The 16,603-nt window shown below is 43.9% G+C and overlaps 1 protein-coding gene across 1 annotated transcript in view; it reads right to left on the bottom strand.

Moving 5' to 3' along the window:
• Positions 1-16,603, bottom strand: part of tok (tolkin) — a 171,411-nt gene that overhangs the window by 15,982 nt on the left and 138,826 nt on the right. The window contains exons 9-10 of the mRNA XM_069319084.1: positions 8,036-8,158; positions 7,369-7,514 (exon numbers count right to left, since the gene is read on the bottom strand). Coding sequence (XP_069175185.1) covers positions 7,369-7,514; positions 8,036-8,158 — 269 coding nt within the window. The remainder of the gene's footprint in view (positions 1-7,368; positions 7,515-8,035; positions 8,159-16,603) is intronic.

The following is a 16,603-nucleotide window of genomic DNA, read 5'->3' as shown; positions in this document are numbered from 1 at the left end:
GCCATACCCCTAGCCTTAAACAGCCGAACACCAACGCGTTACCGTCACAAGTTATATGGGGGCCTGTCCTAGGAGCTTCACTCAGGTACTGGTGCCAAGTGGTAATTTATGGTAAGCGTATTTAACTTTGTTAACGTAGCTTTACTATTTTTCATATTCAATTTCATTTTTTATAAGGTGCGGTGTATTGTGCATTACGAGAGTAACATATAGTGAAGGTGAGACAACTTTGGATTACGTGGTGACTGTAGGCCGCAGTCATACTCTTAATTGGTCATCTCTCCCTCCGTGTTATTACTCGTGTTTACCATCTATGTCCCTTGAATATTTCTCATTCTGACAGATCATCATATTGGTACCCTGGTACTGTGGTCTGCCCCGGGTCAAGAGTACCCAATCTTCTGCAATCTGACTGTAGGAGGACAAAGAGGGCCATAGTTCCTCTAGCTCGAACTTTAGTTGCTGAATTGGGACCTCAGCAGCAGTTCTCGTCACCAGTTGACACCTCGCACCCCTACACGTCAGTCAGAGATGATGATACATACAACGGTAGGGAATTAGCTTATTTTTTCAGAGCACAAAAGTTCGCTAATTCTGTAAGTATCATATTAAATTCAGTGGGAAAAACTTGCTTTATGTCCTATAGAGACTTGGCAAGGTATGCCTACATCCTTGGACTACCAATTTTACTTTTGAAGCATTTGACTGTTTCATTTGTTTTCGAAACTTTGTTTCATTTGTTAGTAGGATTTTCTTGCCCTTATTCTCTTACATGAGTACCGGGTACAAGATTTCCTGCGCCCTTGATTTAATTTAATCATTTAATATCTTTCACTTAACGTTAATTGTTAAAGATCACACAGGATAGGTACCAGTTGCCACGTTGTCCTGTTTCTGACATTTCACTATTGAATATTCGTGTACCTTTATTTGCTAATTTCACCATGTTTCGTCTCCAAACTTTCCGTGCAAATCCAGCAGGTGAAATAGGGACTTTAAGTCGTGCCAAGAGGACTGAATTACAAACTCTTGCACATGAGTATCAACTAGAAGTTCCCTACCAAGCCAACAAAAATGACCTACACAACCTGTTGCTGGATTACTATTTAGAGCAAGGTAAGATAGACTCTGAAACTCATGAAACTTACTATATTGCAGAGAAAACTGACTTGGCAACGATGAAACTTAAACTAGAGCTGGCCAAGATTGAACGTGAGCAGCAAAGAGAAGCAGCTGCCATACGAAGGGAAGAACACGAACGCGAGGCTGCTTTGAGGAGAGACGAACAAGAACGTGAAGCTGCCTTGAGGAGAGACGAACAAGAACGCGAAGCTGCCTTGAGGAGAGAAGAACACGAACGTGGACTCGCCCTCCACGAACGTGAGGTCGCCTTACTCCGTGAACGTGAACGAGTACAGCTTGAAACCAAACAACGCGAGTTGGAAATACAACGCGAACATGACAAGCAACAAGCGACTCTGGCTCTAGAGTGTCGTCAACGTGAAATCGCCTTGGAAACTTCCCACTTCACTCAACGCCAACAAGCTACTGCCAATCTTCCCGTCAGTTTTAATATATCACATGCAAGTAAGTTAATGCCATCCTTTGTAGAAGCAGAAGTTGATGTGTTTTTCACCACCTTTGAAACCCTTGCTAATCAACTCAGTTGGCCTGTCGACCAATGGGCCACACTTCTCAGAGTCCATCTTACAGGTAGAGCTGCAGTCACACTCAGTACTTTGGCGTCTGAGAATGACTACTACACTCTGAAACAAGCAGTGTTGGACGCCTACCTACTTTCCACAGAAAGTTATAGAAGGAAATTCCGTGACCACCTGAAGGCAAGTACCACTACCTTCCTCGAGTTTGCTAACACGAAACGGAGGTATTTCATGAAATGGCTGGAAGCAGCACATGTCTCTACTTTTACAGAACTCGTCAACCTGATGCTTGTTGAAGAATTCTTGAGACGTGTGCCGCCTCCTGTCCGCCTCTACTTAGCAGATAAAGAAGAAACCGACTACCTGAAGTGTGCTAAGTCGGCTGACACTTACAGCCTCATCCACCGGCTGACACCTGAACCATCCTCCAGTAAGAAGTCGTGGTACAGTTACGAGAAGGTGAGCCCCGATCAAGCTGGTTCACAACTGTACTGCAAGTATTGTAGACTCTATGGACATACTATAGACAAGTGTGGTAAGTCTCAATACAAGGGAACCACTGACCAACAAAGACCCAAACCAACTCCTCCTAAGTCCGGTAAGCCTGTGATGAATGTTGGTGTTAATGTTAATGATCTTTCTCTTTTCAGTAACCACCTGTATACTGGAACTGTCTCTGCCAACGGTTCAAATCCGGAGGGACGTTTCAAATTGAAGATCTTGAGGGACACAGCGGCTCTACAATCGATCATCTTGAAGTCGGCTGTGCCCAACATAGTCTACACCGGGGAAACAGTCTTCATCACTGACCTCACTGCTACCACTCCATACCCTCTCGCCAGAGTCCACCTGGATTGTCCCTACGTGAACGGAGAAGTCCAAGTCGCCGTCAGGGAAAAGCCTTTTCCCATGCCTGGAGTGCAACTTCTCCTAGGCAACGACTTGGCAGAAGACCTGCAACCGACCAACCTGATCGTCATGGACAAACCCCAGGTGTGTAACTCTGTGCCAATAAACCCTATTCTTGAGTATGTTCCAGCAGAGGTTCAAGAGAGTGATGAAGTTTCTCCTCCGGTTCTCGTGACCACCCGTGCACAAGCCGCACGTCCACAGCCAGCTGACTCTACTGCTACCGCTGTCCCTCAAGACCCTCAGAAACTACCCCCGCATCTGACCAAGTTGGAGTTCCGTAAGTTGCAGAGGGAAGATCTTACTTTAACACCATTGTTTTTCCAGGCTGAGACTCAACCCGACAGTATTCCTGGGTTCTTCCTAGAGAACGACTTGCTCTACCGCAGATATAGACCCAGTAAACTGAAGGAGGAGGACGATTGGGCCAACATCGAACAACTTGTGATTCCCACCAGCCTGCGGCCCACTATTCTACACCTGGCCCACGGAGCATTCTCCCACTACGGCTTCAACAAGACTTACCATGGGATTCGTCAAGACTACTACTGGCCAGGTATGGTAAATAACGTCAAACAGTACGTAAAACAGTGTCATACATGTCAGATGGCAGGCAAACCGAACGTCTCCATTCCCAGAGCACCACTGATTCCCATACAGGTGCCTGCGGAACCTTTCCACAGACTCATAATAGACTGTGTTGGTCCTTTACCTCGGACCAGTTCAGGTAACGCCTACATCCTAACCATCCTGTGTCCTACCACCAGATTTCCCATAGCAGTTCCAGTGAAGAACATCACGGCTGCTACGGTTATCAAACATCTATTGAAGATCTTCACTCAATACGGATTTCCCAGGGAGATTCAAAGTGACTGTGGCACCAACTTCACCAGTGATCTCTTCAAAAGGACACTGGAGGAGTTCAACATCAAACAGGTATTGTCCAGCCCCTATCATCCTGCTTCACAGGGTTCTCTTGAACGTAGTCATCAGACCATCAAAGCACTCTTGAAAAAGTTTTGTAGTGAAACCTCAAAGGATTGGGATAAGCAGATTGACCTAATAATGTGTATTTTCAGAAGTCTCCCCAATGAGTCCCTAGGAGTATCTCCGTATGAGATGCTCTACGGCCGTAAGTGCCGTACTCCCCTTAAGACTTTCAAAGACTCTCTCAGAGATGCCACCTTCAGTGAGCATCAGAATGTGCCCCAGTTTCTTCAAAACCTTCAACACATTCTAGAGAGAGTCCACCGCTTTGCCCATGATAATCTATTGAAAGCCCAGGTGAGAATGAAGACTCATTACGACCAGACCAGCAAAGTAAGAAAATTCAAGCCGGGAGACTTCGTCCTTGCCTATTTCCCTATCCCAGGTTCACCTTTACAAAACAGATTTTCAGGACCCTACTGCGTCAAAGAGTGCAGAAGCAACAACACTTACGTCATAGAGACTCCAGATAGGCGGCGGAAGACCCAGCTGTGCCACGTCAACCTCCTGAAGCAATATAATGGTACTCCTCCCACTGTCTTGACTAATTATTCTACCTTCACAGAACCCTACGTCCACAGTGAGACCATCCCAGCTTCTTCTCCCGAAAGCACTGACAAGGAGTCGGCGCTTTCTAATTCCGAAATCCTTAATGATCTTCCCAAATGCTTTCAGGATAATAATCGTGCTCCTATGCCCTCTTCTAATTCCACTCTCACCTCGTCAGATAAGCCCTTCATCCTCCATGTCGACGCCAATGGTACCGACGATGGTGGTGTCGTGATGCAGCAACGAGGCGAGAAGAATACACCTGTCAGCGACTACTGCTACAAGGAACGACGGAACAATTGGCAAGGAGCTACTCTTCCTCATCCTGAAGCTTCAGCACTTCACTCCACACCTGAAAAGTGCTCGGTCCACCATCAATACGGACCACACCACCCTACACCTCCTGCAGCATGCCCACTTCTCATCTCAACGTCTTCTACTATGGGCTTGCTAACTGCAGAAATTCAACCTGGAGACACGCTATACCAAGAGTCTGACAACATCTTAGCCCCTGATCTCTCCAGAATTTATGAAGTAGAAGCGACTCCATCCATTACTCCACCACATAACGACGTACTTCTTCCAGAACCGCAGGCTTCGGGGGAGAGTTGTGACAATAATCTCCTTCAAGAGATTGAGCCTGCTCTTCCCTCCATAATTACGTCGTCGAAATTATATAAAACGACTATGGAAGACATGTCCAACAACAACAACAACACCAGCAAGGCTTGCCAGGGTGAGCAAAACGTATGCAGCCAGCCACCTGTTCGGACTCCAACCACCAAACTACATGTTGATCGCTACCGGCTCCGCTGATTGGTCGCCGGTCTGGCTGCACCTGCACTCGCCCCCCCATACTACTTGATGTCTGGGGTCGCCCCAACTTCAGACCTCAGAATGTTCAGTGCTCTCGTTGTCACCACTCCTCCCAGCTAGACGCTAGCGTGTACTGAGAGAAGTGGTGGCTTAAAGCCAATATTCCAACACCTCCCATTTACTTTGTATTGCACTTCTTGTTATTTTGCCTTAACGTAACTTTTCATTGTGTCATTTAATTATTCTTATTATTTTGATTGATTGATTTTATTATAAGAATTTGTTTGTGCATTTTATTCATGTTTTGATTTATTTAACGTAATTAAAATTTCATTGTTAAAGTTTACTTGTGTTTTGTGTGTCTTCTCCTTACCTTACCACAGACGAAGTTCCAGTTTTTTCTATTTTTTTTTATAACTATGTGACGAGGCCATACCCCTAGCCTTAAACAGCCGAACACCAACGCGTTACCGTCACAATATATATATATATATATATATATATATATATATATATATATATTAGTATATTTTGGTAGCAGTCTTTCCTGTAGACATATATTATTAAATATGACCGAAAAAGTAAGATTAATAATTCTAACACGAATTTTCTCAATCTTTCGTACATTACGCTTCACTGTTGGAGGTAAATAAAAAATCACTTCTCCAAAATTCATTTTTATTTCTAGTCTGACGCGACACGGGCGCGTTTCGTAAAACTTATTACATTTTCAAAGACTTCACAAATACACAACTGATTAGAACTTACGTATCTCTGATTTTATATCTACATTTGAGTGAGGTGGGAGGGGTGATGTGGCATTAACACAAGACAGAACAAGAGGGGATATTAATAGGGTATTAAAAGTATCAACACAAGACAGAACAGAAACAATGGGTATTGAATAGAAGTGTTTGTAGAAAGCCTATTGGTCCATATTTCTTTATGCTTCTATATTGGAGCGGAGTCTTGAGGTGGGTAGAATATAGTTGTGCAATAATTGGCTGTTGATTGCTGGTGTTGACTTCTTGATGTGTAGTGCCTCGCAAACGTCAAGCCGCCTGCTATCGCTGTATCTATCGATGATTTCTGTGTTGTTTACTAGGATTTCTCTGGCGATGGTTTGATTATGGGAAGAGATTATATGTTCCTTAATGGAGCCCTGTTGCTTATGCATCGTTAAACGCCTAGAAAGAGATGTTGTTGTCTTGCCTATATACTGGGTTTTTTGGAGCTTACAGTCCCCAAGTGGGCATTTGAAGGCATAAACGACGTTAGTCTCTTTTAAAGCGTTCTGTTTTGTGTCTGGAGAGTTTCTCATGAGTAGGCTGGCCGTTTTTCTGGTTTTATAGTAAATCGTCAGTTGTATCCTCTGATTTTTGTCTGTAGGGATAACGTTTCTATTAACAATATCTTTCAGGACCCTTTCCTCCGTTTTATGAGCTGTGGAAAAGAAGTTCCTGTAAAATAGTCTAATAGGGGGTATAGGTGTTGTGTTAGTTGTCTCTTCAGAGGTTGCATGGCTTTTCACTTTCCTTCTTATGATGTCTTCGATGATATGTCTTCGGCTTCTCCAATGGTTTCATCGAAGACATCATAAGAAGGAAAGTGAAAAGCCATGCAACCTCTGAAGAGACAACTAACACAACACCTATACCCCCTATTAGACTATTTTACAGGAACTTCTTTTCCACAGCTCATAAAACGGAGGAAAGGGTCCTGAAAGATATTGTTAATAGAAACGTTATCCCTACAGACAAAAATCAGAGGATACAACTGACGATTTACTATAAAACCAGAAAAACGGCCAGCCTACTCATGAGAAACTCTCCAGACACAAAACAGAACGCTTCTATTCAATACCCATTGTTTCTGTTCTGTCTTGTGTTGATACTTTTAATACCCTATTAATATCCCCTCTTGTTCTGTCTTGTGTTAATGCCACATCACCCCTCCCACCTCACTCAAATGTAGATATAAAATCAGAGATACGTAAGTTCTAATCAGTTGTGTATTTGTGAAGTCTTTGAAAATGTAATAAGTTTTACGAAACGCGCCCGTGTCGCGTCAGACTAGAAATAAAAATGAATTTTGGAGAAGTGATTTTTTATTTACCTCCAACAGTGAAGCGTAATGTACGAAAGATTGAGAAAATTCGTGTTAGAATTATTAATCTTACTTTTTCGGTCATATTTAATAATATATATATATATATATATAATGCTTCATTTCCGTTAAGATGCTTTAGTCTCACATTGTCATAGATTTTTTTTGGCATTGTTATTCGATCTTATTTCCTGCCCGAAACGCTACACGTACTAGTGGCTTTACAAGATTGTAAATACCATGCTATGTATGCTCACAAATGTACCTTCTTGTATATAAATAAATAAATCAATAAATCTTATTCACTTATCCAGACGAACATATTGGTGTGACCACTGACCTCAAATGAGTGGAATCTGAGAGCCACCTGATAGCCCTCAGGGACGGTGATCTTCCAGATGCACTCCTTGTTGGGTCTGTAGTCGTCCGGGTAGTTAGGGCTCTCCAGGTGACCCTCCTCCATGGACAGCTCGCCTCCACACACGGCTGAACATCGCACGGCGCACAGGCACCACCGTTCAAAAAGGGGACCCCTAGATTAGGTCAGGCGACGTCATCACTCTACTCTTTGTCAACAATGTTAATCCTAAGGTCTCTATAATCTGCCCGCGGCCCGGTCCTCGACCAGGGCCGCGGGGGTGGAGGCCTGGTCGAGGACCGGGCCGCGGAGACACTAAAAAGCCCCGAAATCATCTCAAGATAACCTGCCCGAAGCGTGTCGAGTTACTACGAGGGACCTGGTAGGGATCTTAATACAACTGTAGGAAGAGGGGAAGGATGGGGATGGAGGGATGGGGATGGAGGGATGGGAAAGAAGGAGGGAGTGAAGGATACACATAAAGGAGATCTTGCCGACGTATCCTGGCAAGATCTGGAAGGTCACTAAGACGGTACATACCCTCTTAAGTACCAATTCCCACGAACTAAATAAATAAATAAAATAAAACAATTAAATCCAGAAATATGAAAAGTGAAAATGCTGAAGATCGTCATTAAGAAGAACTTACCTTCATAGGCGGCACTGAAGCCTTTGTGGCCGTTCTGATTGACGGATGTGACGTAGGAGACCAACATCCGGCTGCCAGTCGACACTATGGTCTGTGGGAACCTCAGACCACCACAGAACCGTCCTGTGGGGGGACCATGGAGATGACGTCATTACTGTTACGGGCCACTCATACTAGGGGTCAGGAGGATGACGTCATTACTGCTACTGTCCACTCATACTAGGGGTCAGGAGGATGACGTCATTACTGCTACTGTCCACTCATACTAGGGGTCAGGAGGATGACGTCATTACTGCTACTGTCCACTCATACTAGGGGTCAGGAGGATGACGTCATTACTGCTACTGACCACTCATACTAGGGGTCAGGAGGATGACGTCATTACTGCTACTGACCACTCATACTAGGGGTCAGGAGGATGACGTCATTACTGCTACTGACCACTCATACTAGGGGTCAACATTCCATGACGTCAATAGAAGAAAAGTTCAACCGGTTCAATACAAGAACAAAGAGAACATTTCTTCATAAATTTGCCACTCTGAATTACAAATATATAATTACCTGATAAAAAGAAACAAATAATAAGTATATTACAGCTGCAAAATTTTCTGTCCATTATAAACCTGTAAAATGTGCCCTAAAATTTTTCACCAGAAAACAGACTCGAAAATTGCTTTACAAGGACTTCAGATTTAAAAAATACAGACTTATAATCATTTCAAGAATTTTTTAAAATAAATTACTTCAACAATACATTGCATAATGACTAAATCAATTCCCAGTCACAATTGAACAGCTCAAAACAAATGAGGCTCCAATGTATGAAATACATCTCCCCCCCCCCTCTAGGTCTCAATATACATACTAGGACTCAAAAATCTAGGACTTAAGAGGTACTACAATATGTATATATTAATTAAACCATTTAAGGAGGCTTATATTTTTGTCTAATGTTGAGTGTTTTGGTTTCAATGATGAGTATATATGGTTCGTATATTGCTGGTGCTTTCAGTAAATTTATGTCCAATGTGTTTGATCAGCTTCTGAGTGTGTTAAATCTTACTGGTAATCTATTTGTCAGTCAGTCAGACTCGCTCACTCAGTCAGACTCGCTCACTCAGTCAGACTCGCTCACTCAGTCAGACTCATTCACACTCACTCAGGTGAGTGAGAATCTCAGTCAGACTCACTCACTCACTCAGTCTCTCTCTCTCTCTCTCTCTCTCTCTCTCTCTCTCTCTCTCTCTCTCTCTCTCTCTCTCTCTCTCTCTCTCTCTCTCTCTCTCTCTCTCTCTCAAATAATAAACCTTAATAATCCCCAAGCTGTATTGTTTAAATACTTGTGAAAGTTCCAAGTGTCACGGGTCGCTGGAGCACAGAGAAGGGCGGCGGTGAAGAACAGACAGTTTACCATAACTGTTCATGAACAAGGGAACAAAGGTAGAAACCACGAACCCAATGAGATACAAGATATCTGAAAGGCGTTTTTTTTGTTTTTGTTTTAACTGCAGACTCAATACACAGCTTCAGATGTATAGAAACGACAGTCGAGAGGCGGCAGCCTAGTGCTGAACCTCAACCCGAAAACAAGAGTGCTCACATAGTGCTAATTTCCTCCTCCTCCTCTCTCAAGAGGTGAAAATTTTCAAGAATAAATCATAAAACATGTGTGCTGGGTTAATTGGGGGAACAAACAGACCATTACTGCCTCCAACTGCCTTTTCACGCTCCATTTAATTAAGACATTGGGGGGGGGGGAGGGGGAGAAGTCACATTCTTAAATTACAAATAATTTAAATTTTTAAACCTCTTTTTTTCGCGTTCACTTTTCCCGCCAACGTCAACGACCACCGGTTCTCGAACCGGTTGGTTACTCAACGTCAAATTTGATTGGCTTGCATTTTTGGCATGATTTATGCAGTTGCAACGTTGATTGTCCAAAGTGATGCTTTGGCTCTGACGCCGTCCGCGACTGGCACTGGATTAGATAACGTATTTAGGTGGCGGGAAAAAGTGCCCGTTGGAACTAATGCCTCGATATATCGAGGCAAAACTGGTGACAGGGTTATTGTGTTTTAAATCTGGATAGTTTGTGCAGCGGCATTAATGTGAGGCTATCGGGAGAGGCTATCGGGAAATTCTATCGGCAGAGGCTATCGGGAAATTCTATCGACAGAGAGTATATTACATCAATTACAACTAAGATTGATTGTCTATTGGCAAGAGAAACGCCAATAACATTATATTACATAAAACAAATCAAAACGAAGATTAATTGTCCGATGAGAAGCACCATTTCGACGACTTGTGATGCAAATGAGATCAATATATTATTACGACTGATTGAAAACACAATCATCTTCGTAATACGGTCAAGACCTTCTTACTGATCACCTCCACCTGTCACTGCACAGGCGCACTAACGTCTTAATATTTTGTACTCACAAAGAGGCAAAATAATGAGCAATAAATGTTGTTTCAACAACTTTGACAGAAGTTATAAGCAAGATGAATCACTCGAGCGCGCACAGAGAAAGTGAGATTGAATTAGAGGTTCAAGGAAGTTTCGATAGCCTCATATTATATATGAGGCTAATATTATATATATATATATATATATATATATATATATATATATATATATATTATATAGGTTAGCCTTAAAAGAGAAGGCTAACCCTTCTCACCCCAGCCACCTCAAGCACCCCCCCTCCAACACCACCCCCAGCACTACCCCAGCACCACCACCCCCAGCACCCAGCACCCCCCCCCCAGCACCCACCACCTTCCCCCCCCCCCAGCACCCGTAGATGGGGTCTAAACTTTCTTCATCCAACTTAGTGTGAGTGCCACCGGTGGCAGGCACCCGCTTCATCCCTAGTTACCCCAGCGTTAACTAGGACTCGTTAGCCGGTAATTAACGATCGATTACGATAGTGGGCCACGAGTTAGGTAGGGGATGGTGGGGGGTTGGTGCCTGGGGTTGGGGAGAAGGGGGGGGGGGTAGGGCTTGGACGTAGTGGTGGGGGGCAAGGAATGGAGGTTGAGAGAACCTGTTCCCGATCTACAACTACTTTTTTTTTTGGGGGGGGGGGAGAAATAGCCTAAGCTACTCTATCCCTTTGAGGTGTATTTCTTGCTTATCTCAATAAACATACTTGAACTTGAACTACTTTACCTTTTCCAGCTAAAGCATTCTGTATTTACGGGCTATTCATGCCCGTGCCACCACCTCTTGGATGGCTTAACCTTCATCAATGCGGTCTATTTCTTCTGGTGAAGCGGCGGCTCACAGCATCCTGGTTCCCCTTTGAATGATTTCTGCAAGTGAATTCCTGCAAGTGACTTTGCAAGAGGACCCCTTAATCTGATTTCTCGTTTCCTGGTAGTCATTTGTCTTGAGCTGTGATGGAATGGGGATTTTCCTCGAGTATCGTCAGGAAATCAGAAGCTGCTGGAGTTCTATGGTGAGGTAACGAGAATAAGGCAAGACAGAGAAGGCTGGGCAGATTGTGTACTTCTGGACTGCCCACAAGCCTCTGATGCAGTACCACACAGGATATAGATACAAACTTTAGAGGCAGGTGGGAGTAAGCGGAAATGCACTAACATGGGTAAATAGTTACCTAACAGACAGAAGTCAGAGAGTAGCAGTGTGGGGGGCGAGAAGTTGAACAGGCGTCGGGTATAAAGTGGAGTACCTCAAGGATCAGTGCTGGGACCCACACTAATCCTCATTTATGTACATGACCAATCTACAGGAGCTGAGTCTTATATGTCAATGTTTGCAGACGATGCAAAACTAGTGAGAAGAGATGAGACAGATTAGGATGGTAAGATTCTCCAGGATGATGTAAACAAACATGCAGAGCTGGATGGAGAAGTGGCTACTTGAGTTCAACACCAACAAGTGCAAGGTGATGGAAATGGGAACGGGTGACAGATCAAAAGGCCAATAAGGGACCAACTTATTGGCCACTACCTCCCTATAACGACTAGAGAAAAAGACCCGAGAGTGAACACAACATAAGCCTAACTCCAGAAGCTCATTTAAATATAACAACACCAGCCGCATACTCTACGCTAGCGAAAGTTAGACCATTATTCAGGACCCTAAATAAGAAGACTTTTAGATCGCTGTATACCGCCTATGTGCGACCAGTTTTAAAGTATGCAGCCCAAGAATGGAGCCTCCATTAAATAAAAAAACACTTAAGGAACCTCGCAAAGGTTCAGAAGTTTGCAAAGAGACTCGTCCCAGTATTGCAAGGGATGATGTATGAAGAGAGACTGAAGGACCTAAACCTGGAGACGCTAGAAAGGAAGGAAGGAAGGAAGGAAAAATAAAGAAAGAAAGAAAGAGAAAGAAAGAGAGAGAGAGAGAGAGAGAGAGAGAGAGAGAGAGAGACCTCGTTTCCAATTAATCTCAGAGAAGCTGAGCCAGTTATCTTGGCTTGTTATCTTCACAGACAAGCCCCTCTTGCTCTCATTTCTCCCTACCCTCCCTCCCTCCCTTCCTGTTTTCCCTCATTTTTAATAACCTGTGGATGAGTGCTTCAGAGCTCACTGTACTCACCTAGTTGTGCTTGCAGAGGGTTGAGCTTGACTCTTTGGTCCCGCCTCTCAACCGTCAATCTACTGGTGTACAGATCCCTGAGCCTACTGGACTGGACACCACCCCCACCTCTCACCCCACACACACACACCTGCCACCCCCACCTCTCACCCCACACACACCTGCCACCCCCACCTCTCACCCCACACACACCTCTCACCCCACACACACACACACCTACACGCTAGAATTACACGCTTCGGCTCCTCTCTCTCAGTTCAACCACAGCATATAAGCCTTCTACCCATCCACCACAACAACCCATCCTTCAATTCCAACCAAAAAAGCCTTCCACCACACCAACTTTCAACCCCCCATTACCAGCTTTCCACCTTTCCCATTTAGCCCTAACAACCCATTAACTCCCTCCCCTTCACCCTAGTAGGCCTGTAGCCTCTCCAAAAACCCCCCATTTTTCATCCTCCCAGTATACACAAACACCCCCATCCATTACCACCCATGCCAATCTCTCTGCTGCTCCTCCCACTGCAAGCCAATCCACCAAGCACTACCACCACCACCTCTCTACCAATCCACTCCCCCCCCCCTCATCCACCCCACCGTATCCTGCACCCCCCCCCCTCCCAACACGGAATATTAAAACCTGCCGGAGAAGCTCAATAAGAGTGGGTATTAAAAGGCCAGAGTCAGGTCTTTGGCCCAATAGGCTCTCACCCTCTTCCTCACACCAGATAACTCAAAAGTCTCACCAGAGGGTGAAAAAAAATAAATATATATATTTAAATTTAAGTAAATAAAATCGTATTTAATGATAGGAAAATAATTAAACCACGGAGGGTAGTACTGCTTTATTTATATGTTTTCCTATCTTTATATGTCTCTTTCTCTCTCTCTCTCTCTCTCTCTCTCTCTCTCTCTCTCTCTCTCTCTCTCTCTCTTTCTCTCTCTCTCTATCCCCCTCTCTCTCTCTATCCCCCTCTCTCTCTCTATCCCCCCCTCTCTCTCTATCCCTCTCTCTCTCTCTATCCCCCTCTCTCTCTCTCTCTCTCCTCCTCTCTCTCTCTATCCTCCTCTCTCTCTCTCCCTCTCTCTATCCTCCTCTCTCTCTCTATCCCCCTCTCTCTCTCTATCCCCCTCTCTCTCTCTATCCCCCCCTCTCTCTCTATCCCCCTCTCTCTCTCTCTCTCTCAGGTTGGGGTCCACATGGAAAGACTGCAAGCCGCAGGAGACGAGTCACGCAGACAATCTCTCCTTTCATTTCATTCACGACAGTTTTCAGGCTACAGATCATTCAGATAAACAATTCCGTTCCTTAATAGTGAAATTAAAAACCACGGTAATATAGACGTTCATCATTAGTTTAATGATCAATTAGTCTCATTAGTTTAATGAGACTAAGGAACTCGTTAAATTGAATATTTTAGGTTCGTGGCTTAGGTTCTTGTCGTTAACTAAACCATATCAAATTTTACTATTGTCAAGTGGTGTGAACACAGGATCACACAGACTAGGAAGCACCAGACTGGCAGACATAAGCACTAACTTCAATGTAGGGTCATTCAGAACATTATACACCACGTACGTAAGACCAATCTTCAAATATGCAAGCATCGCGGAGAGCCTTTGTCTAACCTCAGACAGACAGATAAGCACGAGGAGTTCTGTGAGTTGCCATTAGATTTGTGGTAGAGCCGAAGGGGCAACGAGGCCAAGCTACATCTCAACACACTAGTATATATTTGAAAGGGACATGATCACGACGTACCGAATACTCGGATGAATCAGCTTTGCGGACAATGAGACTCCTCAAATCGAGGAGGGATAGAGGACCTGTGATACAGATGAAAGCTGAACACGCGTCGCATAGTTCTGCATTTATTGTTTTCACATATTCATACATTAAAACATTGATTGTAACCATGATATATATATATATATATATATATATATATATATATATATATATATATATATATATATATATATATATATATATATATATAATGTGCCAGTTTAGACCTATTGTGTTGTGTATGAACCTCTGTAATGCGTGACAGAGAATACCAGCATTATCCCCACTCTAATTAGACTTAATTGAAATCCTCAGATTAGGCAAAATTGTAATTAATTTTGTCAATAAAGATGTTAATAATAATAATGCATTTATAAGAACACATAACTATACAGACAGCCCTGTTGAAAGATTTGAAAAGTTAACAAATTACCAATTACTCTCAAAGCGACTGTGTGCGTGAACCTCTCAGCCAACACCAGGGAACAAACACCATAAAAATTAGAAGCCCAGGACTAATTAGGGCGCATCTAAAATATACGTGGCTCTCCACTCTTTGTAAAATAATATAGATATCAATCAAAAATTAAAACAAGGTCCTTCTATCTATCCATATTTTCCTCTCTCACTCACTTTATCAGCCCCTGCCTCTCACCCCCCCTCTTCTTCCTCTGCTTTTCTCTCCCTCTCCCTCTCTCTCTCGTTATCCTAGCGGACATAATGCAAATTCATATACGAATACTCAGCTCAGAGCTGTTATCGTAACTACAACAAATTACTCTGAATTCTAGTCTTAGAAACGTAGCTATAATTATGTTGTTAAATGACGGGCAAACTTTACCGAGCGTTAGGCTACATGGCGAAGCACCGTACCATTTTTTGGCGTTTTCGTACAACCAACTTTGAACAAACGACACTAAACAGAGGCCAACAAGCGACACCTAACGACCGCCAGTGACCTATTTTACCCTCCAATACGGTACCGACGTTAACTATCTTGCGGTTAAATGCAGGAAAGTCGATAATTCTAGTTTGGCAGCAATAGCCTACTGCTTCTCGACTCTTTCCTTATTAAGGTCACTCAGTAGCTCGGTGGATCGAGCTTCGACCTCACACACGTGGGGGTCCACGGTTCGAGTCTCCTAGAGCCCAAGTGAATGGAATATCTTGTAGTTATTTGTTCAGTGGGTGTTCAGAGCTGTTCAGTGGGTGTTCAGAGCTGTTCAGTGGGTGTTCTGAGCTGTTCAGTGAGTGTTCAGAGCTGTTCAGTGGGTGTTCAGAGCTGTTCAGTGGATGTTCAGAGCTGTTCAGTGGATGTTCAGAGCTATTCAGTGGATGTTCAGAGCTATTCAGTGGATGTTCAGAGCTATTCAGTGGATGTTCAGAGCTGTTCAGTGGGTGTTCATTGGATGTTCAGAGCTGTTCAGTGGGTGTTCAGAGCTGTTCAGTGGATGTTCAGAGCTATTCAGTGGATGTTCATAGCTGTTCAGTGGATGTTCAAAGCTGTTCACTCATCACAGCTTCTTCACGGAATGGAGGAATCAAAGCCTCCAAAGTCCTCCCTCCCTTGACTTTTAATTCAGCAAATTCCGTTTCCGGCAAGAATTTCTGTCTTCAAAAATCAATTACCTATAACAGCGGTCTCTCTCTTAATGAGTTTCGCGAAGACTGCCCCGAGTTTCGCGAAGACTGCCCCGAGTTTCGCGAAGACTGCCCCGAGTTTCGACTCATAGTTCCCGATAAATGAATCGTTTAAAGTCATTTCTTTATGGCGTATTAAAAGCTTCACATAGTCACCAACCAAGTGAGGCATACACGATTGCCCCCAATACATGATTCCAACTCAAATCACCCCCGAAAACTAAACTGGTAATTACACGTGCGAATATGATGATTGAAATCCCCCCCCCCCTCGGGTAGTTAGATATTGCTGTAATTGGCCATTGCTTAATTACCAATTACTCCATCAAGAGGAGTATATCAAGACGATTCTCCTGGATTTGTTAGCAAAACGTCTTTATTAGGGCGATTTATATACTTATTAGTACCTTGAGGTTACCTTGAGGTGCTTCCGGGGCTTAGCGTCCCCGCGGCCCGGTCGTCGACCAGGCCTCCTGGTTGCCGGACTGATCAACCAGGCTGTTGGACGCGGCTGCTCGCAGCCTGACGTATGAGTCACAGCCTGGTTGATCAGGTA

Source organism: Procambarus clarkii, chromosome 92 (assembly GCF_040958095.1).
Source record: "Procambarus clarkii isolate CNS0578487 chromosome 92, FALCON_Pclarkii_2.0, whole genome shotgun sequence".
NCBI lineage: Eukaryota > Metazoa > Arthropoda > Malacostraca > Decapoda > Cambaridae > Procambarus > Procambarus clarkii.
The sequence above is the reverse complement of the archived record's forward strand: the minus strand, read 5'-3'. Positions and strand labels throughout refer to the sequence as shown.